This window comes from Hemitrygon akajei, chromosome 12 (genome assembly GCF_048418815.1).
Source record: "Hemitrygon akajei chromosome 12, sHemAka1.3, whole genome shotgun sequence".
Classification (NCBI taxonomy): Eukaryota; Metazoa; Chordata; class Chondrichthyes; order Myliobatiformes; family Dasyatidae; genus Hemitrygon; species Hemitrygon akajei.
Window position 1 is genome coordinate 112,281,933 of NC_133135.1, and position 22,406 is coordinate 112,304,338.

Consider the following 22,406-nt stretch of genomic DNA (forward strand, 5'->3'; position numbering starts at 1 on the left):
TACTGCACAGGATCGGGGCGGGGGCGGGGGCTACTGCACAGGATCGAGGCGGGGGCCGTGGCTACTACACAGGATCGAGGCGGGGGCCGTGGCTACTGCACAGGATCGAGGCGGGGGCTACTGCACAGGATCGAGGCGGGGGCTACTGCACAGGATCGAGGCGGGGGCCGTGGCTACTGCACAGGATCGAGGCGGGGGCTACTGCACAGGATCGAGGCGGGGGCTACTGCACAGGATCGGGGCGGGGGCCGTGGCTACTGCACAGGATCGGGGCGGGGGCCGTGGCTACTGCACAGGATCGGGGCGGGGGCCGTGGCTACTGCACAGGATCGGGGCGGGGGTCGTGGCTACTACACAGGATTGAGGCGGGGGCGGGGGCTACTGCACAGGATCGAGGCGGGGGCCGTGGCTACTACACAGGATCGAGGCGGGGGCCGTGGCTACTGCACAGGATCGAGGCGGGGGCTACTGCACAGGATCGAGGCGGGGGCCGTGGCTACTGCACAGGATCGGGGCGGGGGCCGTGGCTACTGCACAGGATCGGGGCGGGGGCGGGGGCGGGGGGCTACTGCACAGGATCGAGGCGGGGCCATGGCTACTGCACAGGATCGGGGCGGGGGCCGTGGCTACTGCACAGGATCGGGGCGGGGGCCATGGCTACTGCACAGGATCGGGGCGGGGGCCGTGGCTACTGCACAGGATCGAGGCGGGGGTCGTGGCTACTGCACAGGATCGAGGCGGGGGCCGTGGCTACTGCACAGGATCGAGGCGGGGGCCGTGGCTACTGCACAGGATCGGGGCGGGGGCCGTGGCTACTGCACAGGATCGAGGCGGGGGCCGTGGCTACTGCACAGGATCGGGGCGGGGGCCGTGGCTACTGCACAGGATCGAGGCGGGGGCTACTGCACAGGATCGGGGCGGGGGCTACTGCACAGGATCGGGGCGGGGGCGGGGGCGGGGGCTACTGCACAGGATCGAGGCGGGGGCCGTGGCTACTGCACAGGATCGAGGCGGGAGTCGTGGCTACTGCACAGGATTGGGGAGGGGGCCGTGGCTACTGCACAGGATCGGGGAGGGGGCCGTGGCTACTGCACAGGATTGGGGAGGGGGCCGTGGCTACTGCACAGGATCGGGGAGGGGGCCGTGGCTACTGCACAGGATCGAGGCGGGGGCCGTGGCTACTGCACAGGATCGAGGCGGGGGTCGTGGCTACTGCACAGGATCGAGGCGGGGCCGTGGCTACTGCACAGGATCGAGTAAAGCTGCTACGATTTGTAAACTCAGTCAGCTCCATCATGGGCATAGTATCCAGGACATCTTCAAGGAGTGACGCCTCAAAAAGGTGGCATCCCTCATTAAGGACCCCCGTCGCCCAGGACATGTCCTCTTCTCATTGCTACTGTCAGGGAGGGGGTACAGGAGCCTGAAGACACACACTCAATGATTCAGGAACAGCTTCTTCCCCTCTGCCATCAGGGAGGGGGTACAGGAGCCTGAAGACACACACTCAATGATTCAGGAACAGCTTCTTCCCCTCTGCCATCAGGGAGGAGGTACAGGAGCCTGAAGACACACACTCAATGATTCAGGAACAGCTTCTTCCCCTCTGCCATCAGGGAGGGGGTACAGGAGCCTGAAGACACACACTCAATGATTCAGGAACAGCTTCTTCCCCTCTGCCATCAGGGAGGAGGTACAGGAGCCTGAAGACACACACTCAATGATTCAGGAACAGCTTCTTCCCCTCTGCCATCAGGGAGGAGGTACAGGAGCCTGAAGACACACACTCAGTGATTCAGGAACAGCTTCTTCCCCTCTGCCACCTGATTTCTGAATGGACATTGAACCCATGAACACCACCTCACTACTTTTTATTTCTGTTTTTGCACTACTTATTTAATGTAACTATTTTATCTATAGGTCGTAGTTCATGTTTCTTTCCATTATTATATATCACATAGTACTGCTGAGGATTCTGATTCTGAACACCTCTGTCAAGTGATCTCTCATCCTCCTTTACCCTAAGGGAAAAGCCCGAGCACGATCAACCTCCCTAATGCTGGTAAATCTCCTCTGCATCCTCCCTGAAGGTTCGAAGGTTCACTTTACTGTCAAAGCATGCCGGAACAGTGCAGCTGTGATGTTCACCTCCTCCAGAAAGCCGTGCAATACAGAGGAGTCATTGAAAGAAAAGACATCAACCCTCCCTCCCCACATGAAAAGGAAAAAAAAAACAAAACTCTCAAACCCCTGACCCCCCCCCCCCCCACTGCTCAAAAAAGCTAACAGATCGCCCCCGCGGAAAACCTTCTACATCCTTCCTATCATGAGGTGACTAAAACTGATACTCCAAGTGTGACCTAACCTGGTGCACTGAGTGTCGTCCAGCTCCGAAGAGACTGGGGGCCTGGGGGGGGGAGGTGCGGGATGGAGGCTGGGGTTGTGTTAACATGGACTGCCCTGGCCGTCACTGTACACCGACTGTTTCTCTCTTGCAGTGACCTGTCGACCACTGTCACCCAAGATCCTGAAGGACGATGATAAGGTAAATCGGTCCCTGTCTTGGCTTTGTTCGAATGTCTGCTGCCTTTTACAGCTACGTGATAGGTCGCTGCACCGACAGGCTAATCTGTCACACGGTAACGGGAAAGGTTGATTCACTGAAACACAAAGGGGTTTGGGAGTTTACAGGAGAACGAGATTTTTAAAAAATGGACAACAATGATTTTGCTTCCTGAATACTGTTGGGTGTATCTTATGGATTTTGGGCTGCTGATCATGAAAATCACCATGAAATTTCCCAGTCATGAATGATTTTTTTGGATTGCCTATATTTGTTTTTTCAATTCATAATTCAAGTCGTGATAACTGAAGCCGAGATTAAGGAAGGCATTTTTGTTGGTCCACAGATCAAGCAGGTCATGAAAGACAGGTAATTAGAAGAACTTCTAGTGGGACTGGAGAAATTCACATGGAAGGCATTCAAGGGTGTTGTTGAAGATTGTCTTGGCAACTACAGAGCTCCAAACTATGTGAAATTCCCCTATTATGTATCGTTTTCTAAAAATCGTCTTTATTCGTTATTTCGATTCACAATTCAAGTCAGTTGAGATGTTGCCCACAATACAAGCTGAAACCATGAAGTGCAACATGTCACTAAAGATTCATTTCCTGCATTCCCATTTGGACATTTTCCCAGCAAACCTTAGCGCTGTCAGTGACGAGCACGGTGAAAGGTTTCACCAGGACATTACGGTCATGGAGAAACGGTATCAGGGAAACTGGAATCCATCAATACTGGCTGATTATTGTTGGACACTTAAGTGAGAAGCCTCAGACACTGAGTACAAATGAAAATCATCAACAAAACATTTTTAGCTGAGTTGAACTACTGCAAAGCTATGCAATTAAATGCGATATACTCAATAAAAGTTAATTTCTTGTTTCTCCAAATTGAAGTTATATTTCTGTTCAGCTTCAAACGGTCTCTCATCAACAAACTGAATTTCTGAGGAAGCACTACATTCTAAAATATTAGTTGTCCAAGATTGTTTGGTAGAGCAGGTGACAGGGCAAATGACCTCATTCTGCGCCGATGTCTTATGGGCTTGTGCAAATGAGAACAGATCTCACCTTGACATTTTAAAATATTTGAGTTTAAACTGTTAGTAATGGTGTCCATCCTGTACACTCACATAGGCAAACTCGTTTACCCTGACCTGTTATACACTATATGTAACTCCAGACACAGTGTGATTTGGAGACTCAAGATTCTGCAGAAATAACCAGAAAAGTTGATTCATAAACACAAAAGATTCTACAAGTGCTGGAAATCCAGAGCCACACACACAAAGTTCTGGAGGAACTCAGCAGGTCAGGCAACGTCCATGGAAATTTTGGGCCGAGATCCTTCATAAGGACTGAGAAGGAAGGGGGAAGGGGGTAAGACACCAGAATAAAAAGGTGGAGGGAGGGGAAGGACGATAGCCAGAAGGTGATAGCTGAAGCCAGGCTGAAAGGTTAAGGGCTGGAGAGGAAGGAATCTGATAGGAGATGAGAGTGGACTAAAGATTCGAAGTACGTTTACTATTGAAGTCTGTATGCAGTACACAACCCTGAGATTTGTCTTCCCACGGACAGTCACAAAACAAGGAAAACCATGGAACCCGTTCAAAGAAAAATATCGAACCCCCCAATGAACATATGGCACAAATAGACAAGCGAAAAACACCGAAGAGAAAACTTCAAACCACAAGTCAAACAGTCCAGGAGAAGGGGAAGGAAGAGGGGCACCGGGGGAGGTGATAGGCAGGCGGGAAAGAGTAAGAGGCCAGAGTAGGGGACAAAAGAAGAGGGGGAGGGAAAGGAAGTTTTTCTTAAACTGGGAAATTGAAGTTCATGCTATCAGGCTGACTGTCCATTTCCCACCACAGATGCTGCCTGACCCCTTGAGTCCTCCAGCAAGTTCGTCTGATAAGGTTGTTACTTTCCATCGTCAATGGCAGTTCAGGGGTAGTGAGGGATGGGAACTATCATGCCGATTTTGTTTGTGATATCCAGTAAACATGAACAGATTTACAAGGACTGAATAAGGGGCAGTCAGTCTTTGAGAGGCTGAACCACCTGTAATTTAGCATCCGTGTGTACCATTGTCTCCCCCTGCAGGTTACCAGGTGTATTGTTGAGGTGATTTCAGATACTCTCTCCAAACCCTCACTACCTCTCAGTGACGAATGCAGCAAGATTCTCAGAGAAGGTCAGTCAGCCCCGTTCCTCCGATACTTCCCTCTGCCCGTTCTCTGCCCCTGACTGTCTGTTTGCTTCCAGCTGTGCAACTTCATGTCTGTCTCATTCTCTGTCTGTCTGTCTCTCTCACTCTCTCTCTGTCTCTCTCTCTCTCTCACACTCTCTCTCTGTCTCTGTCTCTCTCTCTCACTCTGTCTCTGTCTCTCTCTCTCACTCTGTCTCTGTCTCTCTCTCTCACTCTGTCTCTGTCTGTCTCTCTCACTCTCTCTCTCTGTCTGTCTCTCTCTCTCACTCTCTTTGTCTCTCTCTTTCTGCCTCTCTTGCTCTCTAAGTCTCTGTCTCTCTGTCTGCTGCTCTCTGTCTCACACACTGTGTCTCTCTGTCTCTGTGCATAACTTCCGACTATATTTTCATAATCTGCCTGATCCTTTTCATTCCTTTACGTTGATGGTCATGGTGCTAACTGCAATATTTATCCCTCCTGCTAGATGAGACCGTTCTGGCTATGGTGCATCATCAGAATCTTCTGAGGGAGCTGGAGGAGCTCACACATAACGGTACAGTGATCACGTCAAGCTGCTGTGGCTGTCGTTTGAGTGTAAACATCCACCTGGAAACAACTGTAGCTTTCTCACCCGTTTCCCCCTCTGTCTCTCTCATTTTCTCTTTTGGGTCTATCTCACACTCTCGTTCTGTCTCTTCCTATCTTTCTTCACTCACTATTTATTTATATCCATTTTCTTTCCCCCTCATTTTATCTATCAACCCAACTGCGTCTCTCCCCCTTCCCCATCCTCTCAATCTCTTTTCCTTCTCACTATCTTCTCTTTCTATCCCCTCTCACTAATTCTCTATCATCTCTCCCTCTGTCTCTCTGTCCTCTCCCTCTCTCTCTCTCCCTCTCCCTCTCTCCCTATCTTCTCTTTTCTCTCAATAAATTCCCCAGTATGGAAAGTCAAGTTTGATTTCTACTGAAAAGCAGCTGAGGACCAGAGTCAGGTTTAACAACGCCGGCATATGCCATGAAATTATATTATGTTATGTTATGTGGCAGCAGTATAATGCAATGCATAATTTTAAAATTACAAATGATAGTAAGAAATTCATATTAAAAATTAAATTATATTAGTAGTGCAAAAAAGAGAGAAACTTAGTGAGGTAGTGTTCATGGACTGTTGAGAAATCGGATGGCAGAGGGGAAGGGCTGTTCCTGAGTCATTGAGTGTGTGTCTTCAGGCTCCTGTACCTCCTCCCTGATGGCAGAGGGGAAGAAGCTGTTCCTGAGTCACTGAGTGTGTGTCTTCAGGCTCCTGTACCTCCTCCCTGATGGCAGAGGGGAAGAAGCTGTTCCTGAATCGTTGAGTGTGTGTCTTCAGGCTCCTGTACCCCCTCCTTGATGGCAGAGGGGAAGAAGCTGTTCCTGAATCACTGAGTGTGGGCCTTCAGGCTCCTGTACCTCCTCCCTGATGGCAGAGGGGAAGGAGCTGTTCCTGAATCGTTGAGTGTGTGCCTTCAGGCTCCTGTACCTCCTCCCTGATGGCAGAGGGGAAGAAGCTGTTCCTGAATCACTGAGTGTGTGTCTTCAGGCTCCTGTACCTCCTCCCTGATGGCAGAGGGGAAGAAGCTGTTCCTGAATCGCTGAGTGTGCGCCTTCAGGCTCCTGTACCTCCTCCCTGATGGCAGAGGGGAAGGAGCTGTTCCTGAATCACTGAGTGTGTGTCTTCAGGCTCCTGTACCTCCTCCCTGATGGCAGAGGGGAAGAAGCTGTTCCTGAATGGTTGAGTGTGTGCCTTCAGGCTCCTGTACCTCCTCCCTGATGGCAGAGGGGAAGGAGCTGTTCCTGAATCACTGAGTGTGTGTCTTCAGGCTCCTGTACCTCCTCCCTGATGGCAGAGGGGAAGAAGCTGTTCCTGAATCATTGAGTGTGTGTCTTCAGGCTCCTGTACCTCCTCCCTGATGGCAGAGGGGAAGAAGCTGTTCCTGAATCATTGAGTGTGTGTGTCTTCAGGCTCCTGTACCCCCTCTCTGATGGCAGAGGGGAAGAAGCTGTTCCTGAATCATTGAGTGTGTGCCTTCAGGCTCCTGTACCTCCTCCCTGATGGCAGAGGGGAAGAAGCTGTTCCTGAATCGCTGAGTGTGGGCCTTCAGGCTCCTGTACCTCCTCCCTGATGGCAGAGGGGAAGAAGCTGTTCCTGAATCATTGAGTGTGTGTGTCTTCAGGCTCCTGTACCCCATCCCTGATGGCAGAGGGGAAGAAGCTGTTCCTGAATCACTGAGTGTGTGCCTTCAGGCTCCTGTACCTCCTCCCTGATGGCAGAGGGGAAGAAGCTGTTCCTGAATCGCTGAGTGTGGGCCTTCAGGCTCCTGTACCTCCTCCCTGATGGCAGAGGGGAAGAAGCTGTTCCTGAATCGCTGAGTGTGGGCCTTCAGGCTCCTGTACCTCCTCCCTGATGGCAGAGGGGAAGAAGCTGTTCCTGAATCGCTGAGTGTGGGCCTTCAGGCTCCTGTACCTCCTCCCTGATGGCAGAGGGGAAGAAGCTGTTCCTGAATCGCTGAGTGTGGGCCTTCAGGCTCCTGTACCTCCTCCCTGATGGCAGAGGGGAAGAAGCTGTTCCTGAATCATTGAGTGTGTGTGTCTTCAGGCTCCTGTACCCCATCCCTGATGGCAGAGGGGAAGAAGCTGTTCCTGAATCACTGAGTGTGTGCCTTCAGGCTCCTGTACCTCCTCCCTGATGGCAGAGGGGAAGAAGCTGTTCCTGAATCGCTGAGTGTGGGCCTTCAGGCTCCTGTACCTCCTCCCTGATGGCAGAGGGGAAGAAGCTGTTCCTGAATCGCTGAGTGTGGGCCTTCAGGCTCCTGTACCTCCTCCCTGATGGCAGAGGGGAAGAAGCTGTTCCTGAATCGCTGAGTGTGGGCCTTCAGGCTCCTGTACCTCCTCCCTGATGGCAGAGGGGAAGAAGCTGTTCCTGAATCGCTGAGTGTGGGCCTTCAGGCTCCTGTACCTCCTGCCTGATGGTAGCAATGAGAAGAGGGCAAGTCCTGGCTGGTGGGGTCCTGATAGACAGATGCTGCCTTTTTGAGCCATCACCTTTTGAAGATGTCCTGGATGCTGGGGAGTCCAGTGCCCATGATGGAGCTGACGGAGTTCACAACTCTCTGCAGCATTTTCCGGTCCTGTGCAGTGGCCCCTCTGTACCAGACGGTGATGCTGCCAGTTAAAATGCTCTTCACGGTACATCTGTAGCAATTTGTGAGAGTCTTTAATGACATACCAAGTCTCTTCAAACCGCCAGTGAAATATAGCTTACTGTTTATCAGTTATCCAGCAGGAGATACCCTTCCTTCACATATCCTCTTCACCCTATCCATCCCAGCCCATCCTCTCTGTAAAATAAAGTTGCTTTCTCACTTTCCAGGATCTGATGAGGGGTCTCCAATCTGAGGCATTGATTCTGTTCTTTTCTCATCGCAGATGCTGAGTATCTCCACCATTCCCTATTTTTACCTCAGATTTCTATCATCTGCACTGTTTTAGATTTTCAAACCCTATCTTAAAATGACCTGTCCTCAAGACACTGGTAGAATGATCAAAGGCAGAGCCACATCTCGATAAGGACTTCCATAATCTCAGTATGGTCTTTAGCCAATGGACTGACAGTCCGTGTTGTCACTTGGGAGATCCAGTGAGCACGGGAGCACCAGAGGCAGCAACATGATAACCCACAGGAATGGTATTAGTTGGGTAATCAGTATGGTTAATTTGCAGGAAGGCAAATGTGATGTTAGCATTCATTTCAGGAGGACTAGAATACAAAAGCAAGGATGTAATGTTGGGGCTTTATAAAGCTCTGGTAAGGCTTCATTTGGAGTATTGTGAGCAGATTTGGACCCTTAGGATGTGCTGACATTGGAGAGGGTTCAAAGGAGATTCACGAAAAGGATTCCAGAATTGAAAGGCTTATCACATGAGGAGCGTTTAATGGCTCTGGGCCTGTTCTCACTGGAATTCAGAAGAATGAGGGGTGACCTAATTCAAATCTGTCGAATGTTGAAAGGCTTTGATAGAGTGGATATAGAGAGGATTTTTACCATGGTGGGGGGAGCTTAAGACCAGAGGACCAGGTTCAGAATTCATTTTGAATGGAGACGAGGAGGAATCTCTTTAGCCAGAGGGTGGTGAATCTGTGGAACTGGTTGCCATGGACACCTATGGAGACCAAGGCAGAGGTTGATAGATTCTTGATTAGTCAGGGCATGAAGGGATACCGGGAGAAGGCAGGAGATTGAGGATGAGAGGGAAAATGGATCAGCCATGATGAAATGGCAGAGGAGACCCGATGGGCCAAATGGCCCAATTCTGCTCCTATGTTTTGTAACTGCAAAACATTAAACTAATTCAAAGGAAGACACCAGAGTCCAAAGTACAGGTCTAACTTTGTTTACTTTAAACGAGGTGTGCACGTATCGCATGGTAGCATAATGACATACGCATTTCACGTACATGTGACCCGTAATTAATTATTTCAACAAACAATATATTTACGAGATTACTCAAATATTACTGAAGTACACAACAATTAGCGTAACGCTTTGCAGAGTAAGATGGATGTTCATTTCTCTCTGCTGCCCCCGAGGTGTTTGTGCATTCTCATGTTGGTTTCCACTGCCTTCCACAGACGTACGTGTTAGCTGTGGACGTGCTATGTTGCTGCGGCACTGTGGGCTGCCTCCTGGACATCTTGGACTGTGGTTGTTGACATAAACAATGCATTTCACTGTTGGTATACATCTGACAAATAAAGCTCATCTCTTTACTGGCCATAGGATATCAAGAAGAACTGGCTCACTCTTCTTCAAGACCAATGGCAGGAATCCTGCATATCCAGAGACTCGGAATAAGATGCCTTGAGCCCTTTCAGACTTCAACATTACCCCCCCCCCCCCCCCCCACCCCACCACCAACCACCAAATTTTGGTTTGGAGTGGGACTTGAACCCACAGCTTCCTGCTCAGGGGCAGGAATCCTGTCAACAAACCACGTTTCTCAGTCAGGCTTGGCCAACCTGGTGTAGAGCCAATGACATGGTGATGGGATCTGGCAGGAGAGCAGCTAGTTCAAGTCAAGTCAAGTCAAGTCACTTTCATTGTCATTTCGACCATAACTGCTGGTACAGTGCATAGTAAAAATGAGACGACGTTTTTCAGGACCATGGTGTTACATGACACAGTACAAAAAACTAGACTGAACTACGTAATAAAAAAAAACACAGAGAAAGCTATACTAGACTACAGACCTACACTGGACTGCATAAAGTGCACAAAAACAGTACCGGCATTACAATAAATAATAAACAGGACAGTAGGGCAAGGTGTCTGTCCAGGCTTCGGGTATTGTGGAGTCTGATAGCTTGGGGGAAGAAACTGTTACATAGTCTGGTCATGAGAGCCCGAATGCTTCGGTGCCTTTTCCCAGACAGCAGGAGGGAGAAGAGATTGTATGAGGGGTGCATGGGGTCCTTCATAATGCTGTTTCCTTTGCGGATGCAGCGTGTAGTGTAAGTGTCCGTGATGGCGGGAAGAGAGACCCCAATGATCTTCTCAGCTGACCTCACCATCCGCTGCAGGGTCTTGCGATCCGAGATGGTGCAATTTCCGAACCAGGCAGTGATGCAGCTGCTCAGGATGCTCTCAATACAACCTCTGTAGAATGTGATGAGGATGGGGGGTGGGAGATGGACTTTTCTCAGCCTTCGCAAAAAGTAGAGACGCTGCTGGGCTTTCTTTGCTATGGAGCTGGTGTTGAGGGACCAGGTTAGATTCTCCGCCAGGTGAACACCAAGAAATTTGGTGCTCTTAACGATCTCTACTGAAGAGCCGTCGATGTTCAGCGGAGAGTGGTCGCTCCGTGCCCTCCTGAAGTCAACAACCATCTCTTTTGTTTTGTTCACATTCAGAGACAGGTTGTTGGCTCTGCACCAGTCCGTTAGCCGCTGCACCTCCTCTCTGTAAGCTGACTCATCGTTCTTGCTGATAAGACCCACCACGGTCGTGTCATCGGCGAACTTGGTGATGTGGTTCGAGTTGTGTGTTGCAGCACAGTCGTGGGTCAGCAGAGTGAACAGCAGTGGACTGAGCACACAGCCCTGGGGAGCCCCCGTGCTCAGTGTGATGGTGTTGGAGATGCTGCTCCTAATCCAGACTGACTGAGGTCTCCCAGTCAGGAAGTCTAGGATCCAGTTGCAGAGGGAGGTATTCATGCCCAGTAGGCTCAGCTTTCCAATCAGTTTCTGAGGGATGATTGTGTTGAATGCTGAACTGAAGTCTATGAAACAGCATCCGAATGTATGTGTCTTTTTTGTCCAGGTAGGTTAGGGCCAGGTGGAGGGTGGTGGCAATGGCGTTGTCTGTTGAGCGGTTGGGATGGTACACAAACTGCAGGGGGTCCAGTGAGGGGGGCAGCAGGGTCTTGATATGCCTCATGACGAGCCTCTCGAAACACTTCATGATGATGGATGTGAGTGCAATGGGACGGTAGTCATTTAGACAGGACACTGAAAACTTCTTCAGCACGGGGACAATGGTGGCGGCCTTGAAGCACATTGGAATGGTGGCGCTGCTCAGGGAGATGTTGAAGATGTCAGTGAGAACATCTGCTAGCTGGTCTGCACATCCTCTGAGCACTCTACCAGGAATGTTGTCTGGTCCAGCAGCCTTCCGTGGGTTGACCCTGCACAGGGTTCTTCTCACATCGGCCACGGAGAGACACAGCACCTGGTCATTCGCAGGAGGGGTGGACTTCCTCGCCACCACGTTATTTTCCGCCTCAAACCGGGCGTAGAAGTTATTCAGCGCATTTGGGAGGGAGGCATCACCTGCACAGTCAGGTGATGTTGTCCTGTAATTGGTGATGTCCTGGATGCCCTCCCACATGCGCCACGTGTCGCCGCTGTCCTGGAAGTGGCTGTGGATTAGCTGGGCGTGTGCACGCTTTGCCCCTCTGATGGCCCGGGACAGTTTGGCCCTTGCTCTTGTTAAAGCTGCCTTGTCGCCTGCTCTGAAGGCGGAGTCGCGGGTCCTCAGCAGTGCACACACCTCCGCGGTCATCCATGGCTTCTGGTTAGCGCGTATAGTGATGGTCTTGGACAGAGTAACATCATCAATTATACTTGCTGATGTAGCTGGTCACTGATGCCATGTACTCCTCTAAGTTGGTAGAGTTGACATCGTTTGCAGCCTCCCTGAACATGGGCCAGTCAGTGTGCTCAAAGCAGTCTTGAAGAGCAGAGATGGCTCCTGCTGGCCAGGTTTTCACCTGCTTCTGAACTGGTCTGAAGCGCCTGACGAGCGGTCTGTATACTGGGATTAGCATAACAGAGATGTGGTCTGAGTATCCGAGGTGGGGGCCAGGCTCTGCCCGGTACGCGTCGGGGATGTTTGTGTAAACCAGGTCCAACACGTTCTCCCCCCTCGTTGCAAAGTCCACATACTGATGGAATTTGGGGAGCACTGACTTGTTCGCGTGGTTAAAATCACCGGCGACAATAAACAGACCATCAGGATGTGCATTCTACAGTTCGCTAATAGCCCGTACAGTTCACAGAGCGCCTCCTTAGCATTAGTGCTGGGGGGAATGTAGGCACCAAATATAAGGACAGAGGTGAATCCCCGTGGCAAATAAAGTGGTCTGCATCGAACTGCCACAAACGCCACTAACGATGAGCAGTGTCTGGAAACCAGCGCAGAGTTCTTCCACCATTCCGTGTCGATATAAACACAGAAACCACCACCGCGGACCTTACCGGGGGGAGCTGCATCTCTGTCCGAATGAAACAAAGCTAGCCCGTCTAGCTGAATTGTCTAGTTGAGACAATGTTGAGGACCTCAAGACATACTAACCCAGCGATGGGGGTCAGCGCCTGTGGGATTGGCCAGTGAACTGGATGGGAGCATTTATCAAGGCCAATTTCCTGGCAGTAGTCCACCAGCTACGCTGACAAGGTCTTTGCCCAGATGGACTCAGATACCATCATATTCAGTTGCAATCCCAATTCACTTAAGGTGGTCTGTCCTTGTTTACTTAACAGAATGTGCCTGGTGCATCGACTGGACTTAAATCGAAACCACAAAAATAATTCTGGGGTAGGATGAGGCCATTCGGCCCATCAGGTCTGTGTGGGTTGTGAAAGAGTTTCCTTCTCAACTATTGAGAGGGAAAATAAATCAGGCATGATTGAATGGTGGAGCAGACTCCATGGGCCAGTTCTGCTCCCATGTCTTAATGGTCTTCTGGTCTTCTAGCACGGGGTCTGTGGCCCTGGAGGTTACAACTCTTCACGTCCACTGCATATGCTTCTGTCAAGCTCTTCAGATGCCAAGCTCCAGATCTCCACTACCCTCTGCGTGAAAATTCTTCCCTCATCTCCCCTCTCGTTGAGGCCCCTGTCAGACAGGGTTGACCATGGGTGTTGCGTCGTGGCTGTCTGGATCTGCAACCCTGGCCAATGCGATATGGAGTACAAGCTGTTGCCCATGTAGCAAGTTCTTCCTCCACGCATCTGATGAACCCAAAGGAACGTGTCAGTGTTGGACTCAGTGTAAGTCTGCCTTATGGACTCCAGCTCTGAAATTTTCCTCTGGCTTTACTCTCAAAGCCTTCCCCATGAGTGGGTAAAGCCACAAGCTAACGAAGGTTTGAGATTGAGTTTTCCTTCCCATAGACGAGCCCCATCTGCCTGAAGTGAGTGGTTTTAAGGTGCCAGTAACCCAGCTTTGCCCCTTCTCCTGTCAGTAGAAACATTTCTGCGGGGCTTGCTAACTAAGCCACGTACAAAGGATAGGAACTGGACTTGGGTTGTCAGAGGCTATTCATCGGGAGCATTTTATAGGTCGTGGGAGCTTGCCACCCCCAGCTATAAAAACCTCAAAGAACGTCTCATCACTTTCCATCTAATCCTTAGTTTGCAACTCCTCTACTAAGGAAATGGGTCCCTCCTACTTATTCTATCTAGTCCCCTCACTATTTTATATCCTGGTTAGATCATGTAATAAGAACAGAATTAGGCCAATTGGGCCATTGAGTCTTCTCCACCATTCTAACATAGCTGATTTTGTCCCGCCTTACCCCATTCTCCTGCCTTCTCCCCCATTCTCCCACCTTCTCCCCCATTCTCCCGCCTTCTCCCCCATTCTCCCGCCTTCTCCCCATTCTCCTGCCTTCTCCCCCTATCCTTTGATGCCCTTACTAATTAAGAAGCTACCAATCTATTAAGACACCTCTCAACAAACAGCCCTGGCTTATCCAATCTTTCCTCGTGGCAACATCCTCGAACGTTTTAACCCTTGTGCTTCCTGTCCACAGGAGAGAGTTCAGCCAAGCAAAGGTCTCTCAAAGGGGACAAGAAGTGGAACTACCCAAACGCAGAGTGGAATGAGGCAGAGAATTTGGAGAAGAGGGATGAAAGGGGGGAAGATCTCAATGGCCAAGGAGGATCCCATGTGAAGAAGGCTCTCCTTTCAAAGGAAGAGGAAGACATGGTGAGATACAAAAAAAGCAAAGAGCAGAACAAGAAAAGCGAAGAGCTGAACATGGAGGAACATCACGAAGACAAGGAAGCTCTTACCAGTAAAGATGGCACCAAGGCTGTGACCCATGCAAGCAAGGAAGAGGTTGTCAATAAAGACAAAGAAAGTTCTGAGGGGAGGCATGGTGAGTCATCTGAGGAGGATCAAAGTTCTAGTGAGCTTGGGCAAGAGGAACGTGACCTCCTGAAGATCGATGAGCTCCTCAAGAAGATCGCCAAGCATGAACTCGAAAACAAGCAAGGAGAGAAGAAACACCGGAGTGAAGGGAAAGATGACGGTAGCATGGGGAACGAGCACGGACTGATGAGCGTTGAGAAGCGAGTTCAGGAGAATGCCAGTGACGAAGAGACTGACCAGTTTGAAGCAGGGCAGAAAGGGATGAAGATCCTGGGGGTCGGAACCCACCTGCAGGGAGGAGGTGGCAAGCAATCCCTCGAGCAGCAGGAGATCGAGGATAAGGGACGCCATCACTTTGGTGTGGACTTAAAGAAGAGACGTGAGGGTGAGATTGAACAGGAGTGGAAGAGGAACCGTGATTTGGAAAGCAGCAAAGACGAGGATAGCGAGGATGAAGAGGAGGAGGGAGAGGAAGAAGAAAAGAGAGTGAAATACAAGGTTGGTAAAAATAGGTTTCCTCCATTTCCCCAGGTTAAGCTAATGGTTATAGAGTCATAGAACACTGCAGCACAGAAACATGCCCTTCGGCCCATCTATCTATGCTGAACTGTTACTCTTCCTAGTTCCATTGACTCACACCTGACTATAGCCTTCCATACCCTTCCCATCCATGAACCTATCCAAACTTCTCTTAAATGTTGCAATTGAACCCGTATCCACCTCTTCTGCTGATAGCGGTACTACATGCACCCCACCCTTTAAGTGAAGAAGTTCCGCGTCATGTTCTCCTTAAGTATTTCACCTTTCTCCCATAACCTATGACCTCTAGTTCCAGTCTCACCCAGCCCCGGTGGAAATAGCTTGCCTGCATTTACCTTATCTATACCCCTCATAATTTTGTATACCACTCTCAAATCTCCCCCCAGTCTTCTATGCTCCAGGGAAGAAAGTCCTAACCTATAACTCGGGTCCTCAGGTCCAGCAACATGCTTGTAAATTTTCTCTGCACTCTTTCAAGCTTATTGATATCTTTTCTGTGGTCACAACTGCACACAATACTCCAAATTTGGCCTCACCAAACTTCAACATGACATCCCATCTCCTGTACTGAAGACTTTGCTTTATGAAAACCAATGTGCGAAAAGCTTATGACCCATCTGTCTATGATGATACTTCCAAGGAATTATGGATCTGATTTCCCATGTCCCTGTGTAAGTCCCACCCTGTCTAGTCCACAATGAGGTTCAAAGTTCAAACGTTCAAAGTAAATTTATTCTCGAGGTATGTCTATACTACCGTTTACTGCCTTTAGAATCATGTTCTTGCAGACTTTTACGGGGGAAAGGAAGCAGAATAGAATTTATGAGAAACTATTCTTAAACAAAGACTGAGAAAGAACCGACGTGCAAAAGAAGACCAACTGTACAAATAAAAACAATACCGAGGACATCACTTGTCAGAGTCCTGGAAGTGGGTCTGCAGATCAGAGTGGTGGTGGGTGATGTTATCCAGGCCGGCTCAGGAGGCTGGATGAGGGATGACAGAGCTCGGCTCCGTGTAAGTGTGCTCAGCACTGGGGAGGGCTTTGCCTGTGATGGGCCGGGTTGTGTCCGCGCTCTTTGTAAAAGTTTCAGTTCCAGGCCGCAATGCAACCAGTCAGGACACTCTCCGCAGTTTCTAGAAGTTTGTCATAGTTCTTGGAGACATGCCGAATCTACGCAAACTTCTAAGGAAGGAAAGGATGCTGTTGTGCCTTGTTTGTCATGACATTTCTGTGCTCGATGATGGCACAACATCATCTAGAGAGTGAGGTAAATGATTGAGCGGAGTCGGCGAACTAGAGAGTGCAGGTAGAGTTGGGGTGCCATCCAGATAGCGGAAGATGAACTTCTGGGTTCGATTAAATGGAGTTCGGCTGCATCTGTCTGCATTTGACCACTCTCCCTCTTCTCACTGCTATTGTCCGGCGGGGGTCTGGGGGCGCACGCTGCCGGTTCGGGAGCAGCTGCCGCGGTACAACCGTGGGGCTTCCAGCAGAGACTCCGCTCCGCTCAACACTGAACAGGCTCCGCGGGCGACTCTGCCCTTCATAGTCGTTTTGTTTACCTTGTTTTTTTTCTGTTTGCTTGCAAGTGTGTGTGTGTGTGTGTGTGTGTGTGTGTGTGTGTGTGTGTGTGTGTGTGTGTGTGTGTGTGTGTGTGTGTGTGTGCTGAGACTCCAGGAAAGGTCATTTGATTCCAAACAATTGGTTTACTGATCATTACAGAATGTCTCTGGTGCTTCCCGCTCTCTCCTCTCTCCCTTCCCCTTTTCCCAACCATGATACCCCTCTCCCTGTCCCTTCTCACTCAGTCCACAGTAGAAAATCATATCAGAATCAGGTTTATCATCACTCACACATCATGAAATTTGTGTTTTTGAGGCAACAGCACAGTGCGATACATAACATGACCACAGTACTGTGCGAAGGTCTCAGGCCCCCACTACGTTTTTGTATTGCATAGTAATGTACATCAAACACCGTCCTCTGGATGTTTTGATGTACATGGATCTTTAATTTTTTTAAATGGAAACGTACAGTGAAATGTGTAGTTATCTGTCAACAGGCATCACAGTCCAGGGGTAGGCCCATCAGTGTCACCACATTTCCAGCACCAACATCGCGTGCTCACAACTTGCAGACCCTCCCTCAGTTCCAGCCCGTTTACGCCGATGTCTGTCGGTTTGGGGAAGTGCTTGCTCCACCCTTGCTGAAGGACTCTCAGAACCGAGCAGGAATAGAGACAGGATGTGTCACAATGCAGAACTCTCAAAAGCCACAAGGGCAGACCTTTGCTTGTCAGAACAGAACAGATTAGGGGAAGGAAGACGTGCATTTCGAAAACACCTCTTCTTGTAACCTCAGTGCACCCTGGGGTGCTCAGTGGCTGGGCATGCCCAGTTCCAGCCACTAGCACTGCGACCAGCACAGCAAACTCCCACCTAGAGATGCCTGCTAACAACTGGATGACCTCGTGTTCAAAGCAAAAGGAAATTTAGTATCAAAGTGTGTAAACACATGTCACCATACGTGGAAGTGCAGGACAGATATATTCCGAATAAGAAGAAATTTTCAAAGGGAAGAAGGACACTACCGTGGCTGACAAGTGAAGTCAGAGCCAAAGTAAAAGCAAAAGAGAGGGCATACAAGGAAGCCAGAGCTAGTGGGAAGATAGAGGATTGGGAAGCTATTAAAAACTTGCAGAAGGAAACTAAGAAGGTCATTCGGAAGGAAAAGATGAATTACGAAAGGAAGCTAGCAACTAATATCAAAGAAGATACTAAAAGCTTTTTTAAGTATATAAAGGGTAAAAGAGAGTTGAGGGTAGATATAGGACCAATACAAAATGACGCTGGAGATATTGTAATGAGAGATGCAGAGGAACTGAATGCGTATTTTGCATCAGCCTTCTCAGTGGAAGACGTCTGCAGTACTCCGGACATTCAAGAGTGTCAGGGAAGTGAAGTTTGTGCAGTGAAAATTACAACTGAGAAGGTGCTCAGGAAGCTTAATGGTCTGAGGGTGGATAAATCTCCCGGACCTGATGGAATGCACCCTCAGGTTCTGAAGGGAGTAGCTGGAAAGATTGTGGAGGCATTAACGACGATCTTTCAAGAATCGATAGATTCTAGCATTGTACCGGATGACTGGAAAATTGCAAATGTTACTCCACTATTTAAGAAGGGTGGGAGGCAGCAGAAAGGAAACTATAGACCTGTTAGCCTGACATCAGTGGTTGGGAAGCTGTTGGAATCGATTGTTAGGGATGAGATTACGGAGTACCTGGAGCACAGGACAAGATAGGCCAAAGCCAACATGGATTTCCTGAAAGGAAAATTCTGCCTGAGAAACCTACTGCAATTTTTTGAGGAAATTACAAGCAGGGTGGACAAAGGAGATGCAGTAGATGTGGTGTACTTGGATTTTCAGAAGGCCTTTGACAAGGTGCCACACGTGAGGCTGCTTAGCAAGATAAGAGCCCATGGAATTACAGGGAAGTTACTAGTGTGGGTGGAGCACTGGCTGGTCGGCAGAAAATAGAGAGTGGGAATAAAGGGATCCTATTCTGGCTGGCTGCCGGTTACCAGTGGAGTTCCACAGGGGTCAGTGTTGGGACCGCTGCTTTTTACAATGTACGTCACTGATTTGGATGGTACTAATGGATTTGTGGCTAAATTTGCCGATGATACAAAGATAGGTGGAGGAGTGGGTAGTGTTGAGGAAACAGGGAGCTTGCAGAGAGACTTAGATAGTCCAGGGGAATGGACAAAGAAGTGGCAAATGAAATACAATGTTGGAAAGTGTATGGTCACGCACTTTGATGGAAAAAATAAACGGGCAGACTATTATCTAGATGGGGAGAGAATTCAAAACGCAGAGATGCAAAGGGAGTTGGGAGTCCTTGTGCAGGATACCCTAAAGATTAACCTCCAGATTGAGTCGGTGGTGGAGAAGGCGAATGCAATGTTGTCATTCATTTCTAGAGGAATAGAATATAAGAGCAGGGATGTGATGTTGAGGTTCTATAAGGCACTCGTGAGACCACACTTGGAGTATTGTGTGCAGTTTTGGGCTCCTTATTTTAGAAAGGATATACTGACATTGGAGAGGGTTCAGAGATGATTCACGAGAATGATTCCAGGAATGAGAGGGTTACCATATGAGGAACATCTGGCAGCTCTTGGGCTGTATTCCCTGGAGTTCAGGAGAATGAGGGGGGGATCTCATAGAAACATTATGACTGTTAAAAGGCTGAACAGATTAGATATGGCAAAGTTATTTCTCATGGTAGGGGATTCTATGACAAGAGCGCACAACTTCAGGATTGAAGGACATCCATTTAGAACTGAAATATGGAGAAATTACTTTGGTCAGAAGGTGGTAAATCTGTGGAATTTGTTGCCACGAGTGACTGTGGAAGCCAAGTCATTGGGTGTATTTAAGGCAGAGATAGATAGGTTCTTGATTAGCCAGGGCATCAAAGGGTGTGGGGAGAAGGTAGGGGAGTTGGGATGACTGGAAGAATTGGATCAGCCCATGATTGAATGGTGGAGCAGGCTCGATGGGCTGAATGGCCTACTTCTGCTCCTATATCTTATGGTCTTATATACAATCCTGAGGTTTAATTTTCTGATGGGCATTCACCGTAGAATGGAGAATTACAATAAAATCGATGAGAAACTGCACACAGAGACTGACAAACAACTGAACTAAAGTAGAATGACTTTGCAAACAATAGATTGACAGATAACACCAAGTCAGGGAGTATAGTGGACAGTGAGGGAAACTATCATGGCTTGCAGGGGTATCTGCATCAGCTGGAAAACTGGGCTGAAAAATGACAAATGGAAGTTAATGCAGAGAAGTGGGAGGAGTTGCACTTGGGTAGGACCAGCCTGAGTCGGTCTTTCACAGTGAACGGCAGGACCCTGAGGAGTGTGGTGGAACAATGGGATCTGGGAATACAGGTCCATAATTCGTTGAAAGTGGCATCAGAGGTAGATAGGGTTGCAAAGAAAGCTTTTGGCACATTGGCCTTCATAAATCGAAGCATTGTGTACAGGAGATGGGATGTCATGTTGAAGTTGTACAAGACGTTTGTGAGGCCCAGTTTGGAGTATTGGCTGCAGTTTTGGCCCCCTACCTGCAGGAAAGATGTAAACAAGGTTGAAAGCACGCAAAGAAAATTTACAAGGATGTTGTTGGGTCTGGAGGACCTGAAATATAAGGAAAGGTTGAACAGGTTAGCACTGTATTCTTTAGAACGTGGAAACTTGTGAGGAGATTTGATAGAGGTATATAAAATTTTGAGCAGTATAGATAGTGTAAATGCAAGCAGGCTTTTTGCACTGAGGTTAGGTTTGACTACAACCAGAGATCATGAGTTAAAGGTGAAAGGTGAAAAATTTAGGGGAACATGAGGGGTAACTTCTTCACTCCAAGAGTCGTGTGAATGTGGAATGAACTGCCAGCACAAGTGGTGCGTGTGAGCTCAACTTGCACTTGTAAGAGAAGTTAGGATAGATACAAGAATAACAGGCGTGTGGAGGGCTGTGGTCAATGGAGTTTTGGCATGGACTAGATGGGCTGAAGAACCTGTTTCTGTGCTGTGCTTCTCTGTGATAGAGAGAAAAAAACGAGAATATGAGTTGTGGAGTCCTTGAAAGTTCATCCCTAGGTTGTGGAATCAGTTCAGAGATGAAGTGAAGTTATCCACATTGGTTCAGGAGCCCGATGGTTGAAGAGTAATACCTGTTCCTGAGTCCGTAGGCTTCTGTACCTCTTTCCTGATGGAAGTAGCAAGAAGAGAGCGTGGCCTGGATGGTGGATATCCTTGATAACAGAGAAAGTGGATAAATAGTGGAGAGCCTTCATCAGATCCTATGAAGAGTTTCGGCCCGAAACGTTGACTGCTCATTCTCTTCCGTAGATGCTGCCGGATCTGCGGAATTCCTCCAGCATTTTGTGTGCTGCTCAGAAAAGTGGTTAATTAGTACACCAATGACCTAAGTTAGAGGTAAAATATTCCCACCAGCCCTTCACAGGGAAAACCCTTCCTATCATTGAGCACATCTACATGGAGTGCTGCTGCGTTCATCATCAAAGACCCCACCACCTCACTGCTGCCATTGGGGAGGAGCTACAGGAGCCTCAGGTCCCACACCACCAGGTTCAGGAACAGTTATTACCCCACAACCATCAGGATCCTGAACCAGTGTGTATAACTTCACTCACCACAATGAGCCTCAGGTCCCACACCACCAGGTTCAGGAACAGTTATTACCCCACAACCATCAGGCTCCTGAACCAGTGTGGATAACTTCACTCACCACAATGAGCCTCAGGTCCCACACCACCAGGTTCAGGAACAGTTATTACCCCACAACCATCAGGCTCCTGAACCAGTGTGGATAACTTCACTCACCACAATGAGCCTCAGGTCCCACACCACCAGGTTCAGGAACAGTTATTACCCCACAACCATCAGGCTCCTGAACCAGTGTGGATAACTTCACTCACCACAATGAGCCTCAGGTCCCACACCACCAGGTTCAGGAACAGTTATTACCCCACAACCATCAGGCTCCTGAACCAGTGTGGATAAATTCACTCACCACAATGAGCCTCAGGTCCCACACCACCAGGTTCAGGAACAGTTATTACCCCACAACCATCAGGCTCCTGAACCAGTGTGGATAACTTCACTCACCACAATGAGCCTCAGGTCCCACACCACCAGGTTCAGGAACAGTTATTACCCCACAACCATTAGGCTCCTGAACCAGTGTGGATAACTTCACTCACCACACTGAGCCTCAGGTCCCACACCACCAGGTTCAGGAACAGTTATTACCCCACAACCATCAGGCTCCTGAACCAGTGTGGATAACTTCACTCACCACAACTCTGAACTGATTCCATAACCTACAGACTCACTGTCACAGACTTTACAATTCCTATCCTAGGAAGGGGAGGAGGGAAGAGAAGAGAGTGGTATTGATAGGGGATTCTATAGTCAGGGGGGCGGATAGGAGATTTTGTGGGGAAGATCGAGAGTCTCAGATGGTATGTTGCTTCCCTGGTGCTGGGGTCCGAGACATCTCAGATCGGGTGCAGGTTATTCTCAAGAGGGAGGGCAAGAATCCAGATGTTGTGGTCCATGTAGGGACCAATGATGTGGGTAGGATGAGTGAGGGGGTCCTGCGTAGGGAGTTCAGGGAGTTAGGTGCGAAGCTGAAGAGCAGGACCTCCAGGGTAACAATCTCAGGATTGCTACCTGTGCCACGTACGAGTGAGGCAAGGAACAGAAAGATTATAAAGATTAATACGTGGCTGAGAGGATGGTGCAGGAGGGAGGGCTTCAGGTTTGTAGATATTTGGGCTTTGTTCCAGGGAAGGTGGGATCTGTTCCGAAGGGACG

General features: G+C 49.2%; 1 protein-coding gene across 1 annotated transcript in view; it reads left to right on the plus strand.

Moving 5' to 3' along the window:
• The window catches only part of LOC140737388 (uncharacterized), a 64,725-nt gene that overhangs the window by 31,264 nt on the left and 11,055 nt on the right, over positions 1-22,406 (plus strand). The window contains exons 2-5 of the mRNA XM_073063866.1: positions 2,499-2,545; positions 4,666-4,756; positions 5,235-5,303; positions 14,105-14,943. Of these exons, the coding sequence (XP_072919967.1) occupies positions 2,499-2,545; positions 4,666-4,756; positions 5,235-5,303; positions 14,105-14,943 (1,046 nt within the window). The remainder of the gene's footprint in view (positions 1-2,498; positions 2,546-4,665; positions 4,757-5,234; positions 5,304-14,104; positions 14,944-22,406) is intronic.